Source organism: Vanessa cardui, chromosome 2 (genome assembly GCF_905220365.1).
Source record: "Vanessa cardui chromosome 2, ilVanCard2.1, whole genome shotgun sequence".
Classification (NCBI taxonomy): Eukaryota; Metazoa; Arthropoda; class Insecta; order Lepidoptera; family Nymphalidae; genus Vanessa; species Vanessa cardui.
Window position 1 is genome coordinate 12433953 of NC_061124.1, and position 22346 is coordinate 12456298.

The window sequence follows — 22346 nt, forward strand, 5'->3', positions numbered from 1 at the left end:
AAGTTAGCAATACATACAAATATATACCATGATACTAGTGCCAAATCTACAGTAAATCCATGTAAATTGATTTGGTTATTCTCTTTAATATTTATTATTAGTTAGGATATCGAAAGGTAATCGAAACTCCGGATCATGCATCGAAACTAATCGTGTCAGATTACTTTACCATATAACTTTGAAACTTATGGATAACTTACCGATGCAGTTAGTAGAATTAGAAGATTAATATTAATATTTTATCACGTACATTCAAAAATCAGATCAAATATGTGTATTAGTAGAAAGTTTATCAAGCAGTCAACACTGCAAAACTAAATTTATGTCATGCAATTCTAATTTCAACTGCTGCACAATAGAATCTACTGTAGCGTGCACAATTACTATTTGTTGTACAACTTGAGTTCAATTCGGTTTCTACTGTAAGTTAAATATTGAATGCAAACCGTGAAATAGAATAGTTCGAGTTAATCGTACACTTCAGTCTTGTACGCAGAATGTATTGGAGTTCAGAAAACATATCTATGCATTCATAATAATGTATCTGTACTGACAAATACTTAATATTCATACATTTGGATTTGGAAAAATGTTGTTCCCCATTTTCATTTAATATTATATTTTATTAGCTTGTGTGATTTTACTCGAAACCAAAAATTAAATTAATTAAAATGAGCTAATATTGCTGAATCTCCCACGAAGAAGTGTAGTAGTTTAAATTCCAAACCTTAAAAAGAAATGAGATCTGATACCAACATTGGGTTATCTACAGGATATTAATTTAATTTGTCTATTCGAGCTGTTTGGAAAAAGTAGAATTCACTATTAGGAATCACTCCGCAAGTCACTTGTGAAATGTTGACAGTTGCATTTGTGTATTTTGAATTAAAATGATTAATAATCTATGTCACATATCAAATTATATTATGTGACAATCGTATTCTACAGTAACATTTCGGTTTTTTTACATAATAGTTATACGGAAAGAGTGTAATATGCAATAAACATATGCAAATTGTTAATAATACATATAAAGAACACATTTCGAATGAGCATGTCACAGTGATCTAATTATTATTTTTCGAGTGAGATACGAAGTGATTTTGAATTGAATGGCAGTACTATAAAAAATATGTGTTTTTATTCGTAGTTGCATCATATAAAACTTTTTGCATGATTATTTCAGAAAATTATAGTGCTGTAGTTTCTACTTCCTACCCCACCCGCATTCGCTCTCTTGGGAGTTTATTTCCGTAAAACTCGTTTGTAATGAATACTCAAGTAGTGTAGAGGGTATATTTTTCCAGTTCAAAGGCCTTTTGTTTTTAGAATGATTCGAACTTCTATATTAAAGGCACGTTGCATAACATTTGTAAATTCGGTGATGTAATAACTAATAAAGACGCCAAATATCTAGAAAATTTTTAATTATCTGTTCAGAGAACAGAGTTGATTTTTCAATGGCATTAATTTTTCCTATAAAAAGAACAATTCTAGGCCCCAGTGGAGCATGCCTGCTTTATCAACATCTTCGTTAGTATGTACTCAAACACCGAGCAAGCAGGGTCAAGTGATTAACAATTTATCAGCCAAAAGTGTTCTAAGCTTAAAATATTATTGCATTAACATAATTAACAGACATATTTCATACATTTCTATAATCTGTGAAATATTAATATAAGACTTAGTTATTACTGTAATGAGTCTATAAATAAATTTATACAATAAAAAACAATTCATTTACATTTAATATAACATCACAATAATAATTCTATCTACCTTATTTTATAATATAAAAAATGTAATAAATATCATATTCCTAAATAACTTATTTCTTTGGAATGTCGAATGTCTTTGGTGTCTAGAAACTAATTTAATAAACAGGTGGGCGAACGTTGATAGCGAAACTACCCATTACGTTACCAGGTGGGTGATAATACGCGACGACGTAAACTTGTCCTTCTTTAGTTTTCGCCACACCCACGCCTAATTCCCTACTTTCTTCCCACACAACTTGTGTGAAATGTCCAGAACTTAGGTGATCTGGTTCTTGACCGAACGAGTGATTATTAATTTCACTGTACCATTTGTCAACTGGATCTCTTCCTGATAGCGAAAAATTTGGATCGGACGACCAAGCGTAGAATATGTTTTCACCGTATTCATTTTGGTCACGATGTTCCACTTTTCCCTTTTTAGAAATAGTTTTGGCCCACTCTTCTGCGTATTTACACAACTTCTTGCTAAGTTCCAAAGGCGGTACTCTGTGTCTTACTCTGTAATCGTTGTGGGCTTGGAGGAATTCTTCTTCAAACTTTTCTGTTGATATCGAAAATGATCTGATTTTTGTGACCAAGTCATTAGCTATGTCGCTTAAATTTTTGCTGCTCCTAAAATTAGGTGAAGGAGGCCCAGAGGAAAATTTAGTAGGTGAATGTGGCGCTAAGTTATTGTTGGATTCTCGTGGTGAAATAGATGAACTGTAACTGGAGCTGGACCGGAATTGAAAAGCTCCTGGTGGTGGAATGTTCTTCACGAATTGGCCAGCGTAATTTCCAGGAGGATAGTAATTTGCTACCACATATAACTTTCCTGTTTTGCTTTTAGCGTTACCAATTCCGAGTTCCTTAGTACTTTTCCAAATTATTTGAGTAAAATGACCACAATTTAAGACTTCAGGCTCTTTCCCGAAAGAGAAATCATTGATCTCATTGTACCATCTGTCTACGCAATCTTTTGCTCTTATTTTCGTATTAGGGTCTGGTGACCAACCACAGTACACACTTTCTCCATAAGTCTGGTTTACACTGTACGCCATTTTATCGTTCTTTGCTAATTCTTCGGCCCATTTCTGGCTAATTTTACAAATATCTTTATTCAGAACTAGTGGTGGAACTCCGTGTTCTCTTCTGTATTCATTGTGCACTTCCAACGCTTCGTTCTCGAAATCATTCGACTTTGATCGAAATAACTTACTCTGAAAAAAGAAACGAAATTGTTAAATTATCTGATCCAATTATTCCATTCCTGTATTTAATAAATATCCTATATAAAAAAAGAATAAAGTTAATCTAATCCAATATAAAGCAAATACCGATATATACGTAAATGTAGAAAACAATTAGTTTGAATACTTGGAAATATTTTAAGCAGCAATAAAATAATTGTAGTCATGCATTACTCATAGTATTCGTTGAATTTATTTGCTTTTTTTTTAAATTTCTTCATGAGCAATGGTATTTATGAAGTTGATTGTTAACGTGATGATATCACATGAAGTGTAAAGTGGGAATCCACTTGTTTTGATACGATAGAAGAATTATTCACTTTTTATAGTATATAACCTCTTTGCTCTAAAACAATATTTAATTTAACATCAACAGTCGTAGCTTTTCAAACATTTGTAACAAAATTAAGTTGGCTTTTATAAGAGCTTTGTAGTCGTCATTTTACAAGATTATATGTAACGCGAGCTGAGATGGCCCAGTGGTTAGAACGCGTGCATCTTAACCGATGATTGCGGGTTCAAACCCAGGCAAGCACCATTATTATATATGCTTAATTTGTGTTTATAATTCATCTCGTGCTCGGCGGTGAAGGAAAACATCGTGAGGAAACCTGCATGTGTCTAATTTCATCGAAATTCTGCCATATGTGCATTCCACCAACTCGCATTGGAACAGTAAACAAACAGATATGATATGATATGATTCTAAATTCAATGAAATTTTTTCTGAGTCTCTTGTCGGTTCTTCTCGGTAGAATCTAATTTCCGAACCGGTGGTAGCTTCACTTAATTACAAAATGACGATTTAAGTGGTTTTTTTTAATTGTTTTCATTAAAATATATTTATAACACATCGTTTGGGGATGCTATCACAAAAATATAGTGCTAAAATGCAACTTATTTCTTTACAAAAAGAAATGGAGTTTAATGTAATATAATGGCAACTTCGCCCAACTTTGCCCTTGGAAACTGATTTATCAATGACTAACGCAGCTACGTCGATATGTTTCCGCTTTCGTAAGTAATAACCTTTCCATGAAAAACATGAAATGATATTTCATTTTCCGTCGCTTTAATACCGATTATGTGTATTGTTTCATTAAATGTTATTGCATGTGACTCGTAAAAACATTGATTGCTGAAGAAAAAGGTGTGTCATTGGAAACCCGGTAGGGACGAAGTTACTTTTGACATAGCCTCCTCTCCTTTTTGAGGTTTGGAACTTATTCTACCACGCTGTTCCAATACGGGTTGATGGAATACACATGTGGCAGAATTTCTATGAAAAATTTGTCACATGCAGGTTTCCTCACGATGTTTTCCTTCACCGCTGAGCACAAGATGAATTATAAAGACAAATTAAGCACATGAATCAGCGGTGCTTGCCTGGGTTTGGACCCGTAATTATCGGTTAAGATGCACGCGTTCTAACCACTGGGCCATCTCGACCTGAATTATAACAATGACATGAAATAATCAAAAGAAAGAGACAACAAAGTAGAAAGAGAGGGATAAGGGTCGCCTGGGGCGAAATGCTTTTCCCTAACATGACGAAGTCGATTTCTGTCACTTCACCCTACCGTTCGCTGCGTAAAAGTACGTCCGAAAAATATCAAACCTATTATTTGCTTTACGTTAATTAAGTTTATAAATAATTCTCAGTTATATTAAACTAGCTATCCATCTCGACTTCACACGCATAGAATACCGATTTACATTAAACTGTGACGAGAGAAAGACATACGTTTTTATTTATTGGTTACAAGTAAAGCGCTTAGTCGGTATATATCCCATTGAAAAAATCATCGTGATATTTCAAACAATTTACGAATCTGGGGTCACTAGTTAAATAATACATTAAAGAGTTCTAATAAGGAATTGTATTTAACACTCTTTGGTTATTATTTACTATCGCAATATATTAATATTACTAGCTCATCCAAGAACAGCAATGGAACCGAAACGAAATTAATAGCAATGGAACTAACATTGCTATTATTTTGGCCGTGTATGACGTATCGTGTAATAACTAAATTCTTAATTAATCTTAATTAATGGGCTGCTGTTTGAAGCAAACTTGTTCTCGTTTTTGAGTTCGGTAACCAGATGCTAGGTATAAAAATTAGGAGACTTATGTCACTTATGACATTGTTTAAGCTTGTAATATATAAAATATCATCACAATGACTTTGACCGTGAAGGACTAACTAGAGTTAATTTCATAATTATATATGAAAATAAATCTACCCTTATTATTGTAATATATAATAATAAAACTAGATTGGATGAGATTATTGAATTAAAAAAAAGAAACACATTAAAATATATATGGGTTTTAGTGAAGCCTTAAAGATAACGATGTAATTTAATAATAATGGCTCTGAAATTAAAGTTTATTGGTTAAGAAATACTATAATTCTAGCTAGTATATAAACAGTCATAGAAGTGATTATATTATCTACAATCTACTGAAGACAGTAAAACATTTTATGACCATAAGATATTAGACAAAACTATAGATAATAACATCAAGAATGTTATATTCAAAACTTAGCGACAAGGTCATTGACATTTGCAACTGAAATTGAAAAATACTGAAACTCAATGTAAATGAAATCTTGATATTTTTTCATTGAATACGTAAGCCGTTTAAAGGCAATTCATCAAAGTATGAATTAATAAGAATTTTGTTCGGTCGAGATAAGAAATACGATAAAATACTTCGTTATGCGTTCGTGATATTGACTTTGTATATTCCTATAATTATTGTTGTCGAGGTAAAGATTTAAAATTTTATTTTATTTATCAATTACTAGTGACCCACCCAGGTGCAATGCTAATACTGAATATAAATGACATTTTATAACATTTAAATAATATTTGTTATGTAATGTTTCCGAAACGAAACAAAATAATAAAAAAATATAATTTTTGCCGAGATATGAGACACTTCTTATTTTTCGAGACACATCCGATTTACCTATTGAAAATATATTCCTTTTATTGTTCACCAAGACGATTAAATATATACATTCTGGGAATAAGAGAGAAATGGTGGAAGAAAGGAATATTATGTGAAAATTAATTTAAAAATGTTCTTTAAGTTTAAGTTAAGTTAACTTTAGGTTTACTTGTTTAAAGGGTGGTTGAGCCAGTGTACAGCACAAGGGACATAGCATCTTAATTACTTGTTTGAGGAATAGGTTGGCGGACGACCTTATGGGCCACCTGATGGTAAGTGGTCATCATCACCCATAGACAATGACGCTGTAAGAAATATGCTATGTCCCTCGTGCCTTTAGTTACACTAGCTCTCTCACCCTTCAAACCGGAACTCAACAATACTGCGTACTGTTGTTTAGCGATAGAATATCAAACTAATCAAGCTCATTAAGTTACGATTAACTTGTCCGGATTTATTAAAGACCACGGATACCAATTATTGATTTGCGTCGGGATAAAATAAGCAACAATTTCCTCGAGTACACTGCGAAAGAGTCTACTTATCGTTTCTCCGTCATCCATCTATGGGCCTAAAGTGGGTAAACAAAACTTCCCAGCCATTTCTTCCTACGCATTCTAAAATACCCTTCACACTTATTCGTAAACAGTAAACGCAATACCCTATTTTCGATTAATCGCCTAAAAATGACTTCGCAAATTAGTAATATTCTCTTGTTGGTAATGATTCGTGCAACCCTGTCTGGGTTGATGCGAGAAGGAGTACTTAGCATTGTTGTGTGAGGCATTGTACAGATACAAGGGACATGAAATCTCAGTTCTCAAGGCTGCTGGTGCATTGTTAGGACGTTTTTGCATTTCTTAAAGCGCCAATAGCTATGGGCAGTAGTGACCATTGATTGTTGACCAGTTGACCATCGGGTGACCCACAGGCCAGATTAGGTCAGTAGGCAGACAAGAGGCAGAAATCCATTGGAAACAAGTCAATTTTCTTACTACGTTGTTCTACGCCAACAAACTATGGAATTGAGAAATAGCACATGAAAACACGGTTTTTGATTGAATACGAAACACTTGGGAAAAATATATTATTTAGACTACAGATTAACGGAACGTAAAAAGAGCTTACACGGTAATAAAAAAAAAAAAAATTATAGCATTTGTAATTATGATTATTACAAATGACTATTGAGATTTTGTTAAAAAACGCTACGGTTTGCAATATGAAAACGTCTTATATTGTGACTGAAAGCGTTGTGTATACACGACCTTTAACACGCCTACTTATGTTTGCTACAAACCAACGAAATTTCTATTAAACTCGCAAATAGTCTTTTTCACTTCGGCAAGGCGATACGTCAACTTTTATATGGCGTCCTGAAAGAATTGGAATAACTGCTCGTATCTGGAAGAGTTTGATTAGTAGATAATAGCTAATGACTGGAAGAATCGAATTATTTCAAATAATATAAAACAAATGAAACCTGTTTTTGAGAACGTCTAAAATGAGATTCCGATATTAGGTTTGTGTGTCTATTATATTTTTTGAAATATATTTGCATATTTATCTGGCTTGTTTTTTGGCCAGTTTTTTTTTAAATTGTACTACAAAGATTACAGCAAATAAGTTCGGAGTGTACTTGTGTTTTCGCACAGACTTAGACATAATAATTACACCCGCACAATTAAGTAATCTCATTTGGAATTGAAGGCCATGATCGAATATGAATTTAGAATCGTTAATTTATGTATGAATTTTCTTTTTCTTACACATTATTTAAACAAAACGACATAAACGCCAAGTTAAGATTATGTCAATAATCGTTTCAATTAAATTAACATATGGATTAAATTGATACAAAATTAAAATTCATATATATATATATGCCTTTATTCCAAAGAGTAACAACACAAAAAAGGTTTCATATCACAGAGAGTAGGCAGACAAAATATCACCACGTCAATGTTTAAATTTTTAAAAACAATTAACCCTATTCTTGGTCCGGTCATGTATATTTGCTCTATGATCTAGGACGGTCGGTCGTTCCCAGCAATATTAATTAAGGATCAAGTAGAACGGACGATTGTACTAAGCCGCCATATTACAGGAACGGGTACTTACGGATAGCGTACTGTTACCGTAATTTGAATTGCGTACTTACATTAATTGCGCAATTTACTTTTAATTGCAATAGTTTCGAAATTCGAACGTTATTTAAATTTAGTCGTTTAATTAATAAAAATTTCAATTAAGTATGATATTATCAAATTATATGTATTTCTAAGTGTGTCATATGAACTAGTCGGCATTCGATAGCTCTACATATATACATAAGTATTACATTAAAAATATTTACATACATATATAATTAATCATGATCTAGGTCGAGATTAATCGAATGACATCAAGATTGTAATTAATAATAACCAAAATCCAATAATAAATATTAAGATTTTTTTATAATTATTATCAGCGAAATGTATTTATATAAAAAAATAAATCAAAATAAAAAAATAGCTTGTTATATATATTTTTCAATTATTTACAAGTAGTGGCTTAACTTAGATTTAACTTTACCATTTTAATTTTATAAGAATATAATTATTTCATAGAAATTTTCGGTTACAATTTAATTCATTTCCAATTAATCAGTTTATAATACAAGATATGGTTATTTATTTTATCGCGGTTCGTAGCACAAATACATATATAACGTATAAAAGTAAAAGTAAAGTAACAGCCTGTAAATTTCCCACTGCTGGGGTAAGGCCTCCTCTTCCATTACAGGGTTTGATCATATTCCACCACGCTGCTCCAATGCGGTTTGGTGGAATGCACAGGTGGCAGAATTTCGATGCAATTAGTCACATGCAGGTTTCCTCACGATGTTTTCCTCCAAGCTCGAGATGAATTATAAACACGAATTAAGCACATATATATAGAGGTGCTTGCCTGGGTCTGAACCCGCAATCGTCGGTTAAGATGCACGCGTTCTAACCACTGGGCCATCTCAGCTCTCATATTACTATATGTATTTTTTTTAATATAAAAGTATTGTTATATTAAAAAAATACCAACATCAATGACATATAGCGATATATTAACAACAATCGTGTTAAATTTGCTGGCGTTTATTGAGGAGTTCCGTAGTCTGTCTCCGAAACTCATCCATATCGATATCCATAAAGATCGGCTCTTTACGAAATTTGAATGAGACCTTTTCGGGATAAACCTCTTTGGAACAAACAGAGAATTGCAAATCCATCTTATGTATGTCGAAGTTATACCCGAACATATGTACATAAATATTTAAATTTTCAAATAGAGAACCTTCTCTATATTTGAAATCGGTTAAGACATAAAAAAATAATTACATTTTTTAATATGCTTTATATTTTATTAGTTAACAAAATTTTACTTATCATTATATTTCCGTAGAGTATTACTAGCAGTGGCTTGGGATAGGTCAAGACATTTTATTATCAGATTATGAGTGAATATAGATAGATATAGAATATGGAGAAAAATAGAGTCTTAGTAAGGCGTTTAAAGAATTAACATTCCCATTTTTAATACCATTTTTGTGCTAAATAGCTATTTTATCATAAGCAACATTACAGAATATAGTATGCTAAAATTTTGTGTTATAAGCTATTTTTAAACTGAAAAGATTGTTTGTTTAAACTAACGAAACTAAGGATCTACTAGAGCAGTCTCAATAAAATAACGTAAAATCGCTCATTAATTCAGGAAGGTTATACGTCTTTTTAACATTACGCCACTGGCTTGGAGTGTTGATTTTAACTTATAAATCAAAAGGCAGTCAATAAAACGAATCTAAGCCAATTTTTTTCCCAGTGATTATGGGACGATAGCTGCACATAAATAATCAGTTATGGTTTCATTTTGAAGAGCTCCTTAGATGTGCAAAACTATAAAATGGATTCTTGATTGCAATTTACTAAATTATTGCGATTTAACAAATATTTAAAAGAGAGCAGATAAAGTTACTGGCCGGTTAGAGAGCGGTACTATAGCTAAAAGAAAAAAATAAAAAACGTTAAAATTATAAAAAAAATCGTGTCGATAAAATTGATTAACTGAATTAATGTTATTTGACATTAAATTAAACTTAAAAAAAGTTTAATCTCTATCCTAAAAAAAAAACTTTTGAATAAAGCTAAAATAACAATTATAAGTGACAATTCACAAAGCTGTGACTTATACCATCGACGAATATTTAAAAATCGAATATGACAATCGCAACCAAAATAAATTTACTCTTCGAGGAAGATAAAATAAAAAAAAAGAATCTTTGACGTCCATCCACACAGCCGTCAGTTGAAGTTTTGTATTTTGTTTGTAACATGTGCTTGACCCGTTTTGTTATATTTCTCTCATTGTACTCGATTTTTGCTCTCGTAACTTTATATATTGTCAAAATTATATTTTTAATATAATAATTTAGATTTTGATTCGAAATTCGAATGCTTAATTATTTAAATAAATAAATATTGTAAAACATCACATAAATTACTCTGATACCAATGTAAGTAGCTAAAGCACTTGTGTTATGGAAAATCAGACGTACCATAAACACCCAGACTCAACACAACATAGAAAACTAATGATTTTTTTACATCGACTCGGCTGGGAATCGAATCCGGGACATTGGATTGGAGTACCCATGAAAACCGGTGTACACACTACTTGACCACGGAGTTTATTTATTTATCTAGAGTTACATACATATATATCGTCTAAGTTTATTTTTTCCTTTACGCTGAAAGGAAAGGAAAGGAAAGGAATCTCTTCAAGCTTTATACTAAGTTAAGTTAGTAAGTGTTAAATTAATTAATAATATTTTAAATATAGATTACACATTCTAAATTTAAATTACATCATTCAACCAGTTATTACTTTGATTAAGATTCTAAAATCGATCATTTGAAACTGATTGCAAAGATAATAATTATTACCTTAAAACCTAATGAGTATGTTACATAATGTATTTTTAAAGCTGAAGATATTTTCAGTAAGAATAAAGAGTTTACATTCGATAATTAAATTACAGATCACTTGATAAGTCATATTTATTTTGACCACATCGAAGGTATGAAAAATGTAGGTAAAAAATTTAAGGTACCGTATTTTGTGCTTCATTTTAATACCTTTATGAGCTCTTTATTATAGAGATGGAAGTCAACAGTGTTTATATTTAAGAGCATTAGTTAGTATCCTTCAATAATAAGATTTGTTTTTTGACAAGTCCTTCGGTTACAAGAACATACATGGCTTAAATAAGAAGTTTAATTCAAAAAGTAAAAATGACGTAAAAGTATGTGTGAAAATTAGACATTTTTGAAAATACCCATAAAATAATAGTTTTAGTAGTAAAAAGTAATATTTACCATTTTTTACGAGTGTTGTCTCCAATCGTGGTTATCAACTTTAAACGTCCTTGTGTGACCGTAACACTTATAATCCTGTTCAATTTATGCGCCCCACTTCTTCATCCTTTGGTCTGAATGCGAATGCTACTACCATTATGAAATTTAGTGGTGTTATCAAATATCACTATCTCTCTTCACGGCCATATATTAGAACGAGTGAGATATAGTCAGCGATAAACGCTAACTTGTGGAAGCGCCCTATCAGAGATTACAGATATCAATGGAGTCGTTTGTTCATACGATTTTTGTTCATTATTCAATTTTCGCTGGTAACGAATAACTAAAATTTGAAATTGGAATAGAACAGAAATGCAACGTTTTTGTTATTCGGTATGCAAACGGAGCGGCGAGTTTCGAGTTTGAAGACCAACTGATCGTGAATTCGGAACGGACAATGGTTTGATTGTTATTAGTTGGTGGAATTCCGGAAAATGATGCATCGCTTAACACAAACAGCTGGCAAAAAATACGGAAGTCACGAAAATCGATACAACACGTAACAAAAACTCTGTGACACTGTTTGACCCATTAATGTAACGGGACGTACATGTTAAGGTACTTCAGCGACTGTCGTCAATGATGTTAATATATACGTGCAATTTTCGTTCTTATATAACGGACTTAAGGATTATTTTGTCGTAACTATTCAAATCAGAATAAGAAGGTTTTTGTGTATCAAGGCATACGTTTACCCGTATTCAAAAATAATCCTACTACTATTATAAAGGCGAAAGTTTGTAAGTATGGATGTATGGATGTTTGTTACTCTTTCACGTAAAAACTACTGAATGGATTTGAATGAAACTTTACCACAATATAGCTTATACATCAGAATAACACATAGGCTACAATTTTTGAGGTTTCTAATGTGAGGTCGTAAAAAAACACATTTTTTGCGCTTACATTGCAAACGCTGACTGAATCCTACAAAATAGATCAAAACAATGTACAACAGTATTGTACAACTTAAAAAGGTCTACAAAAAAGTCCCTGATGGTATATGTTTATCTCTTAGGAATAACCCACAATAACCATTTTTTATTCTTTACTTTGTACGAGAAATAATGGCTTATTTACGAAGCGATTTTAAGCGATTACTAGACTAGACGGGACGAACCTGAAGTCCACGCGAACGAAGTCGCGGGCAAAAGCTAGTTGATGCATAAAATTGTATTGTGACTAAAATCACACTCGCTGTCAAATAACTGCTTTGCTCGTCTTAAATTAAATAGTCATGATTTTAATAAATAACTTTAGTTTTGTTACGCTAATATTGAAAAGCCTTAAATACTGTTTGTTTGTCGGGAATAGTCTCCGGAATTATTGTTCCAATAGTAAAAAAATAGCGATAGAAAGCTATATTATTCCAGAGGGCTATAATATATAAATTTTATTATTCTATCATATAAATCTCTTTATTAATAAAATGGGCCCATCTGTAACCTATTTTGGTGTAAAAACAGAAATCTTTGTTAATTCCTTGTTTTATTTTTCACATGATTAAAAAGCGTGGAGTTAATAATTGTTGACTTTTATGCCAGATATATTAATTTAAATAATTGTATTCAACTAACATGACTTTGTATTTTTTAAATGTTGAAAAAGAGTTACTACTGAATTTCTTGCCGGTTCTTCTCGATAGAATCTAATTTCCGAACCGGTGGTAGCTTCACTTAATTGTAAAATGTCGATTCAAAAGTGCTTGTAAAAGCCTACTTCAATAAAGTTTATTTTCATTTGATTTGATTAGTAAATACAGTTTTCGATTGTTTGCAAAAATGATGTTAAAGGGAGTTTAACTTTAATACTTAGTTAATTAAGTAATATAATTTTTTAACATAGAAATACTTTAAATTTAAATCGTATATACTTGTGTGTATCCGCTGATTTGTATATTGTTGATGGAGTACAATAATTTTTATCTTATAATAGCGTATCAAACATTCTCACGTCCGCATTTTGATATTCGAGGTAGATATATTTTAATAACAATTTCAAGCAAGGTTAAACAGTTAAACAAAAGATCAATGCCAAACGAATAAATAGCATACCGCGTATTTAGAAAAAATATCAATTAATTCTATCTAGCTATTTTATCGCATAGGATTTAGCCTTAACTCTTTATTTGAAGTAAATTCGAATTCAGATGGAATCAGATCAAAAGTCCTAAATATTTTTCTATTTTTTTTTTTTAATAAATCTTTCAAATAATTGTTAAATTCGCTTAATATTACTTCATTTATTTGGAGTTGACAAGTTAATAAAACATCGCAAGAAAAATGAGTTACGAAATTTTTCGGTCCTTTCTTTCGTCAATGTTTTTTGGGCATATTTTTACTCATGGCTTGATCTTTTGAAGAATTTAGCGTTAACACTATTGACGGGAGAGCTGAGATAGCCCAGTGGTTAAAACGCGTGTATCTTAACTGATGATTGCGGTTTCAAACCCAGGCAAGTACCACTATGTATATGTGCTTAATTTGTGTTTATATAATTCATCTCGTGCTCGGCGGTGAAGGAAAACATCATGAGGAAACCTGCATGTGTGTAATTTCATCGAAATTCTGCCACATGTGCATTCCACCAACTCGCATTGGAACAGCGAAGTGGAATATGTTCCAAACCCTCTCCTTAATGGAAGAGGAGGCCTTAGCCCAGCAGTGGGAAATTTAGGGCTGTTACTTTTTACTATACTATTGACGGATTTCTTTACACCAAACACTATTGTTTTATCTCAAGAGTCATGATACGAAAACTTTGAAATACTGTGACTCAAATCTAATTAGCTTATAAAAAAATTAAAAAATGATTTACATGTAATACCGCACTAAAAAAGTTTTTATGTAAAAAAAACAATTAAAACAAAAAGTTGCCATTTAAAAAGAAGCGTAGTCAATTCGCCTGGACACGCATCATTATAATATAAGGTTATTAAATTACTCATAACAGCGGTGGGAATACTTTGTTAATTCGAATTTAAAACCATCTTCCTAACCACCCAAGAGTGTAATCAAGAGCTAACGACCAAGGTTACTCAAGTACTTACTGGCGCTTTGTAAATTTTGCACTCGTTCCAATTTTGTTAGCGAAAAATAAACTTCACTTTATAGCGCAAGCGTACCGCATTCTAAGTGTAGCCTAATTTTCACTTCACTTTCGACAGAAGCGGAGAAAGTAGTCACTGTAGCTTTTATTATTTATCTTTCTCATCAATTGTGTTATTAAAGTCGTATCTATTTAATGACTGTCTCACTTGAATGTTACTTATTAATCTATTACCTTTTTTGCATGATACAGCGATTCAAGGAAAGTGACGTGTCTTTTGTAAATTCAAAGACTTGTATGGATCAGGTAACAGACAGTATTTTTTGGTTTAATTGCTTCCGTTCTGGATATTTCGGCCTCAACGATAAAGAAGCCGTGGACGTGAGCGAAATGAAGTGATAGTTGAAGTCGTTCATTCCAATCGTCAGTTAGTAGGTTTTTCCTCAACGTAAAAATAATAATCAATTACTGGAATCAGATGAAATTTGGAGGTTCTTAAATTTAAAGAAGAAGTTATGTATTAATTGTTATACTGTTGTTCCTAGGAATTGTTCGGATTAATTCCGGCTGTAGAATTTCACTTTCGGACATCAGATTATCAGATTATCGATGTCCGAAAATCCACAACAGCGTGATTTCTTAGACATTTTCTGCCTCGCACAACCACTTTGTGAAACCACTTTTCGCCGGCGGTTTTTCCGAACCTATACGACATGGGAACCTTCAAGAAAAGAGCGTTCTCGTATCTCGTGCCGGTAACGCATCTGATAGCCCCCCTGGTGCTGATGTCCATGGGTGGTGGTAGTCACTATCCATCAGGTGAGCCTCCTGCTCGTTTGATATTGATTTGATTTGACAAAAGAAAGACCATCGCTGGATTTTTAGCGGTTGGTAATAAATTCATTACCCTATGAATAACATTAAAAAAAGAGTTGAAGTTTTATTTAAATTGTTAAACCTGCACAGAAGGTAATTCTGTTGTGTTTTTTTCAATTTTGGTAATTTGGGCATAAATGTTTGGAACATTTCCTTTAAAATAGGCAATACTTCATCAATTGGAATGGACCATTAATTGCCAGCTGGGTTGGGCTTTGGGTCAACTTCTGTGGGTCAGTACCCACACATAATATTCTGCTACCAAATAACAATTCTTAGTATAATTAATTCCAGGTTGAAGGAATAAATACCAAATAAGAAATCTAGTACGTAGGAGTTTTTCTAGCTTCAGAAGCTTAAGGTTTAGTTTACAGGGCTCCCTGAACTTCGAGGCCTTGGTGCACTGCACTGCCCTATGATAGCTACGCCACTGGGTGAAGGGTGTGCCAGTCTAACAGGCACAATTATTATAGCACGTTGGTACTCTCTGGTATAAGGCAATGATTATCATCAACTATCAAGTGGCCTATTTGAAGATCGTCAACCTAAATAAAATTAAAGGGAACATAAAAAAATTGTCACTAACTATAGTGCTATGTATATTTTAATATTCATGACGACCTCCGTGGTCGAGAGGTGTGTACACCGGTTTTCATAGGTACGCCAATGCGAGGTCCCGGGTTCGATTCCCGGCCGAGTCAATGTAGATCATCATTAGTTTTCTACGTTGTCTTGGGTCTGGGTGCTTGTGGTACCGTCGTCACTTCTGATTTTCCATAACAAAAGTGCTTTACATGTTCAAAGGTCGTTTGACAGTAATCACTGCTTTGTTGATAAGGCCCTTTGTTTCACCTAATGCAACTGTACCTATGCATTGCTTATTGTGTACTTTTGTCACGTATATAACAATTATTATTCTTAAATCGAGTGCAATAAAAGATTGATTAAACGCTAAACAATGCATAACAAATACTGTAAATTATATTAAAAAAAATATTATGCTAATGTTGAATTATAGTTTTGTGACGTTTAAATAGCTCTATCGTTTATAATGATGTATACCATTTTTTTTTTAAATCAATAATCATTTTAAAATAATAACTACTCCATGTATTTCTCTATACAATTAGGTGTGAATAATTCTTATCACTTGCTGTCGATAACTGTATTAGATATGCAAGATTAAATTGTTAGTAATAAAATAATTCATAATTGTTTTTGTAACTATTTTAAAGCACGATTGTCATTGCTGTATCAACATTTAAATAGATGTCGTAACTTCGACATTCATTGCCATGTCGGGTAATGTAATCAATACAAATAATAAAATTGGAATGTTTGTTTGTAATATTAAAATAAACGATTTTTAAATGCATATGCATGTACCTATATACACGGTACATACACAAATATAATATTTTATTTTTTTTCTCTGTTGTTCCTGTTCTTGTTATCTTGTTCCTGCTAATCTCGTGAACAGCAGGACGATTGCTGTCTAAGATACAACAATAATTAATAGTAAAAACAACGAACAAAACAATAATTTTGTGTTCAATTCAGGCACGAAGTCGCGGGCACAACTAATATTCAATAACCAGAATATTTCGAAACCCAAAGCTTTAACGTTTTTTTAAATATCTTAATTCTTCAAACTCTTTTATTGTACTAATAATTATCTCTTTTACTTAGATTAGTGGTGATTTTTTATCAATAGATGTCAGCACTAGTGCGCATTGGTAACTTTTGTCACGGTGACTGTTTCGTCACTCTTGTCAAATCCGTGAATATGTACAGATGCAGACACAAATGTCACCAAATTGTCACGTCGTAAAGTGCGCGCACCTCCATACCAATTCATGGTGACGACAAGAGTGACGAAACAGCCACCGTGACAAAAGTTACTAGTGCGCTCTAGTTCTTATTGTTATTAAATTTCGAACGTTGATCGCAAACAAATAATGAATAAAGCATAATATGACGTGATAAAAACGAGGCAGGTTATTCCCCCAAGATTGATCATACTATTGACTTAGAAGAGAAGTTTAAGTACGAATACTTACAAATAATATCTGAATATATTTTGTTAAAACACAAAGCGAGGTCATACTAAATTTAGATGAGAGAAACGTTTGAGATGAGACCTAATATATCATAAATACTATACACAAATTAGTGTTCATATATGATGCAATTTATTGTTGATTTAAACATACATATATAGGTAACTTTAATTGGCAGAGTTTTAAAATTCGCTTTAAGTGATATAAAATAAAATAATTTCAAAGAAAGCCTTTATAAAACGTAACAAAGTCTTTCAACGACAAAGTTTTCTTCCCACTTAAGTCTGAATTTCTTCTGAGGACGTTAATGTACATTTCGTATTCAAAGCAAAATGTGTTCGAGGCAGTTTATGTTTTTCAGTTGCAATACAAAATAATTAACCTCGTAATATTTCGTAATGAATGTACTTTGTGGTAAGGCTTTTGTGGTAATCATCGCACAATTCTTCGAATCGTTAACAACAGGCTATATTAACTTTTTAGTTCCACGGAGCATTGGATTCAACGGATGGTTAATATTTCTTGTGGTCCCGATTTTACGACGTCATCACCTACCATCAGATGACCTATATACCAGTCTGCTTCTATATTTAAAAATGGACGTAACTTCAAAGAGTAAGTGAAAACAATTTTGATACTATATCGAAAATAAACTAATAGTATTATTAAAAAATCAAATGAATATAGTTAGGTTATAAATAGCTAAAAGATATTGTTTAATGTTGTCCTTTTAACAAAGTTTCAGATCCATCTAATATGGGATCGAAATGTTAAAAAACTCAAAAATAAAAATCAAAATATACTTTATTCAAGTAGGCTTTCACAAACACTTTTGAATCGTCATTTAACAAACTATATTAAGTGAAGCCATGAACGGTTTGGAATGCAAAATCTATCAAGAAGAACCGGCAAACAACTCAATAGTTACTCTTTATAAACATTTAAAAATCATAATCATATTATTAAAATAAAATTACATATGTACATAAAAATAACACATTACATATGTATATATAGCATGCTGCCTGGAAGTCAACACGTTTTGTTTATTGTATGAATTGACTTTAATTTATCTTGTTCTGTAATATCTATTAGTGCGTTTTGGGCCTAACACGTTTCGTTGGTCACAACCCCTTGGTTGTCATTGAACTATGCAATAACGACACGAATTTCGCGACCTATGACGCGACTATATGTGTAACAAAATGTGTAACAGGCACAGGAGACCTTCCTGTGCCTGTTACACATTTTGGGCATTTTTAAAAGATCCTTATTTTTGCTATAAAACTACAACGCTGTAATAATTGTTTAGGTCAATTTATGTTCTTTTAGCCTTACATATGGCATTTAATAAACAACACACACAAACAATGATCATTATCATTATCATCATCATTGCGTAGTGTAAAAAAGTCGCTTACCGCAGTCTGCCCCTATGTATGCTTAGATCTTTTAAATTACACAACGGATTATGATGTGGTTTTTTTTTCAAATATAATGATTCAAGAGGAAGATTTATGTGTATAACACATACACAATGCAGTGGAGTAACATTGATTATTTTAGAGGTTTCTAAAGTGATGACGTAAATAAACATTTTTTGCGCTTGCATTTCTAACGCTGGCTGAATTCTATGAGACAGATCAAAAGAATGTATTACAGTATTGTATGCCTTAAGAAGATCTTCAAAAAAGTGTGCAATGATATATGCGTCTCTTACAGATATACATACACATACAGATACACTATAATTGTTTTCGTCCTTTACGTTTTATGAGAAACAACGGACTAGTTTCGCAGTTAGTACATAGCGGTTTGTATTGTTTAATGATTTTGTAGATGATAAAAAAGCTTGGAATTAATAAATGTTGACTTCCAGGCAAAATACTTTACACACATATATAATTGTATTTAACTAATATGATTGTATTTTTTAAATATTCAAAAAGAGTAACTACTGAATTTCTTGCCGGTCCTTCTCGGTAGAATCTACTTTCCGAACCGATGGTAGCTTTACTTAATTGTTAAATGATACAAAATTGCTTGTAAAAGCCTAAAGTCTGTTTTGATTTTTGATTGAAAAACTATGAACGTAGTAGGCATCAGCATTGTACCTGTACGAAGCCGGTGCGGGTCGTTAGTTTGTACTAAAAAAACATCTAGAAAAATATGCATCTACAACAACTATCACTTTCGAAGACATTAAAATATGCTAATGTGTTATGACTTATCAACTTATTTTATCAAATTTTAATTTAGTAGAAACGGTTATCATTTACTCACAATTAAAGAGCAGCCAGGTATGACGCAAGGAGTCTTCATCATTGATTTTAATCGATTACAATTATCGTAAAACGTACACAATTTTTTAAAACGACAACGACATCATTTTTATTAAAAATACTTTTCACTGCCGATGTCGTATCTCTAGTGGCCGACATTTTAATCGGAGATAAGTGACGTTTTAGATCGGTGTCTGGTCCGATACAGAAGAAGAAGCGGGTAAAGTTTTTTTTTAACTAAAATAAGAATTTACCTATTTTAATTTTTTTAGGGATTATTTTACTGTATAAATACTATGTCTGTAAAATATGAATAATAATAAAAGAAATTTGATTATTCAAAATGACTTAAAAATATTGATGAGATATATAAAAATAGATAATACATATAAATTAATTATGTAAATACAGGTAATAAGTATAACATAATTTCAAAATACAATATTTATTTTAAATTGTTAAATTATTATTTTTGTTATATTACGAATTATGAATGTCATATCCAACATACTGGATTTGATTATGACTTGTGGTATGAACTAACATATAGCTAAAACTTGCGTTCCTTTTTAAAGGTAAAAAAATATACAAAACTATTTGCGCAAACAATAACTCCGTCATATAATTATCAAGGATGCCGGTTGTGCGGGAAATGTGAATCAGGAGTTATACCAGCGCTGTGACGTCATCATTCTCATGCATTTATCCCAATTTACTGGCATGTCTTTCCTATCTGACGTCATCTCACAAGTAACATTCTTCCCAGTCATGTCATCTTTCACACAATCCATCCATCCTTTCATTGTTCATCACTTTCCTCTAAATCTTCATTTTTTTATGGTATAGGTTGGCGGACGAGCATATGGGCCACCTGATGGTAAGTGGTCACCATCACCCATACACAATGAAGCTGTAAGAAATATTAACTATTCTTTACATCGTCAATGTGCCACCAACATGGGAACTAAGATGTTATGTACCTTGTGCCTATAGTCACACTGGCTTACTCACCCTTCAAACCGGAACACAACAATACTGAGTACTGTTATTTGGCGGAAGAATAACTGATGTGTGGGTGTTACCTACCCAGAAGGGCTAGCACAAAGCCCTACCACCAAGTACATGCTCATGCTCAAGACATCCTCATAATATGCTCCTCATTCTTCTGCTTAAAATGCCCATACCATGATAGCCACCTTCCACTTAACTCTTCGGCTATCGGTGCCACTTACCAGCTATGACGTGTTATATTTTATTTCAAAAGGTCAAATATATTTTTATTTAAAATTTAATTTATATACAAATTTTTTACAAATACTTTGTTGGTTATGTGCTTATGCCTTGGACCAACGTATAAGCGACAATATTTATTTTAGCGATAAATGAAATCATTTACAAGCAACAAATCCCTTTTTAAGGTTAAGTTAGGTTATTTTCCACTTTTTTAAAAAAAATTAAATATAACTATAATGTATGAAGATATTGTAATTACTTTAATTTTATCCTACAACTTTTTATAGTATAATTAAGGCATCCTTGGGAAGAAGGTTTGGAGCTAATTTCACTGTGCTGTCCCAATGTGGGCTGATGGATACATATACGAAATTAGTCCCATGCAGGTTCCATTAGTACCTGCGAATTAAGTACATAGAAATTTAATGTGGATGATATTTTGTTCAACAGCAAAATTTCTCTTTGCCGCTGACCGCAAGGGGATACGGGCTCTTATTATTAGGTATTGACGTATGATATTAAATTTGAATTCGATTATTACTTCCATAGTATTCAGTACTATCTTCTTCTTAATCTGTCTTTTTTTATTATTATTAGAGAATGTACAACAATTGTGAACAGAAAAGTAATATTTTTGAGCTAAAGTGTTTCTACCTTTACACTAACGATATATTTATTCCTTGATATCATAAAATTTGCACTTAAATGTAAGTTTGTACAACCGAATACCGTACAAATCATCCGAAGCATTTCCCATTCGAAACTTATTTCCTATTTTCTGTTACCAATGGAAGCAATAAATCAGGATGTTAAAACTTATAAGGAAATTTCGAGCTTTTTCTTCGAGCTAAGACTTTCTCTAAATGTGAATTATTTGTCAAAATCCATTGAGGATTTGGTTGTTAGAATGAATTGGATGAAGTAATTTGTCTTTCTAGTAAATGTAAGTAATTCAAGTTTGTTATATGTGGAACAGTTGACATAATTGGTTTATATAATAATAATAAAGCTAAAGAATTTGCATGGCTTATCAAGATAATTTTCGAAATTATTATTTTAATTTTCTATTTCCTTTTTATAAATAGTACACATATAAGAAGGTTTATTTTATATTGATTGGGAACACATATTTGCTCGTTTTGTAGTTCGTGATATCTTGGCCCGTTTTGTGCGAGCTCATGCAAACAATATCATGCTATCTTATACCACCATGCCTCTTCGCAACCCCTCTCTGCTTGATTATCACATATAAGTGTGGTGTATATACTACACATAGTCTTCGTTACAATATACTTATCAATATAATTAATAAGAATTAAGAATTCAGCTCGACACGTGTAAGTTTCCTCACGATTATTTTTGTCGCAAAAAAAAAAACAAATGCATGTCAGTGTGGTAGTCTCTTGGTGGTAGGACTTTATGCAAGCC

General features: G+C 32.1%; 1 protein-coding gene across 2 annotated transcripts; it reads right to left on the minus strand.

Moving 5' to 3' along the window:
• Positions 1 to 1412: 1412 nt before the first annotated feature.
• Positions 1413 to 19838, minus strand: LOC124539621 (repressed by EFG1 protein 1-like). Of its 2 annotated transcripts, none has more exons than XM_047116921.1 (2): positions 19687 to 19838; positions 1413 to 2977 (listed from the first exon to the last, which is right to left on the minus strand). In XM_047116921.1, the coding sequence occupies exons 1-2, from the start codon at positions 19726 to 19728 to the stop codon at positions 1874 to 1876; spliced, it is 1146 nt and encodes a 381-aa protein (XP_046972877.1). In that variant the 5' UTR covers positions 19729 to 19838; the 3' UTR covers positions 1413 to 1873. The 2 variants fall into 2 exon arrangements, with proteins under 2 accessions (XP_046972877.1, XP_046972883.1); XM_047116927.1 differs by lacking the exon at positions 19687 to 19838 and adding an exon at positions 11381 to 11520.
• Positions 19839 to 22346: the final 2508 nt, after the last annotated feature.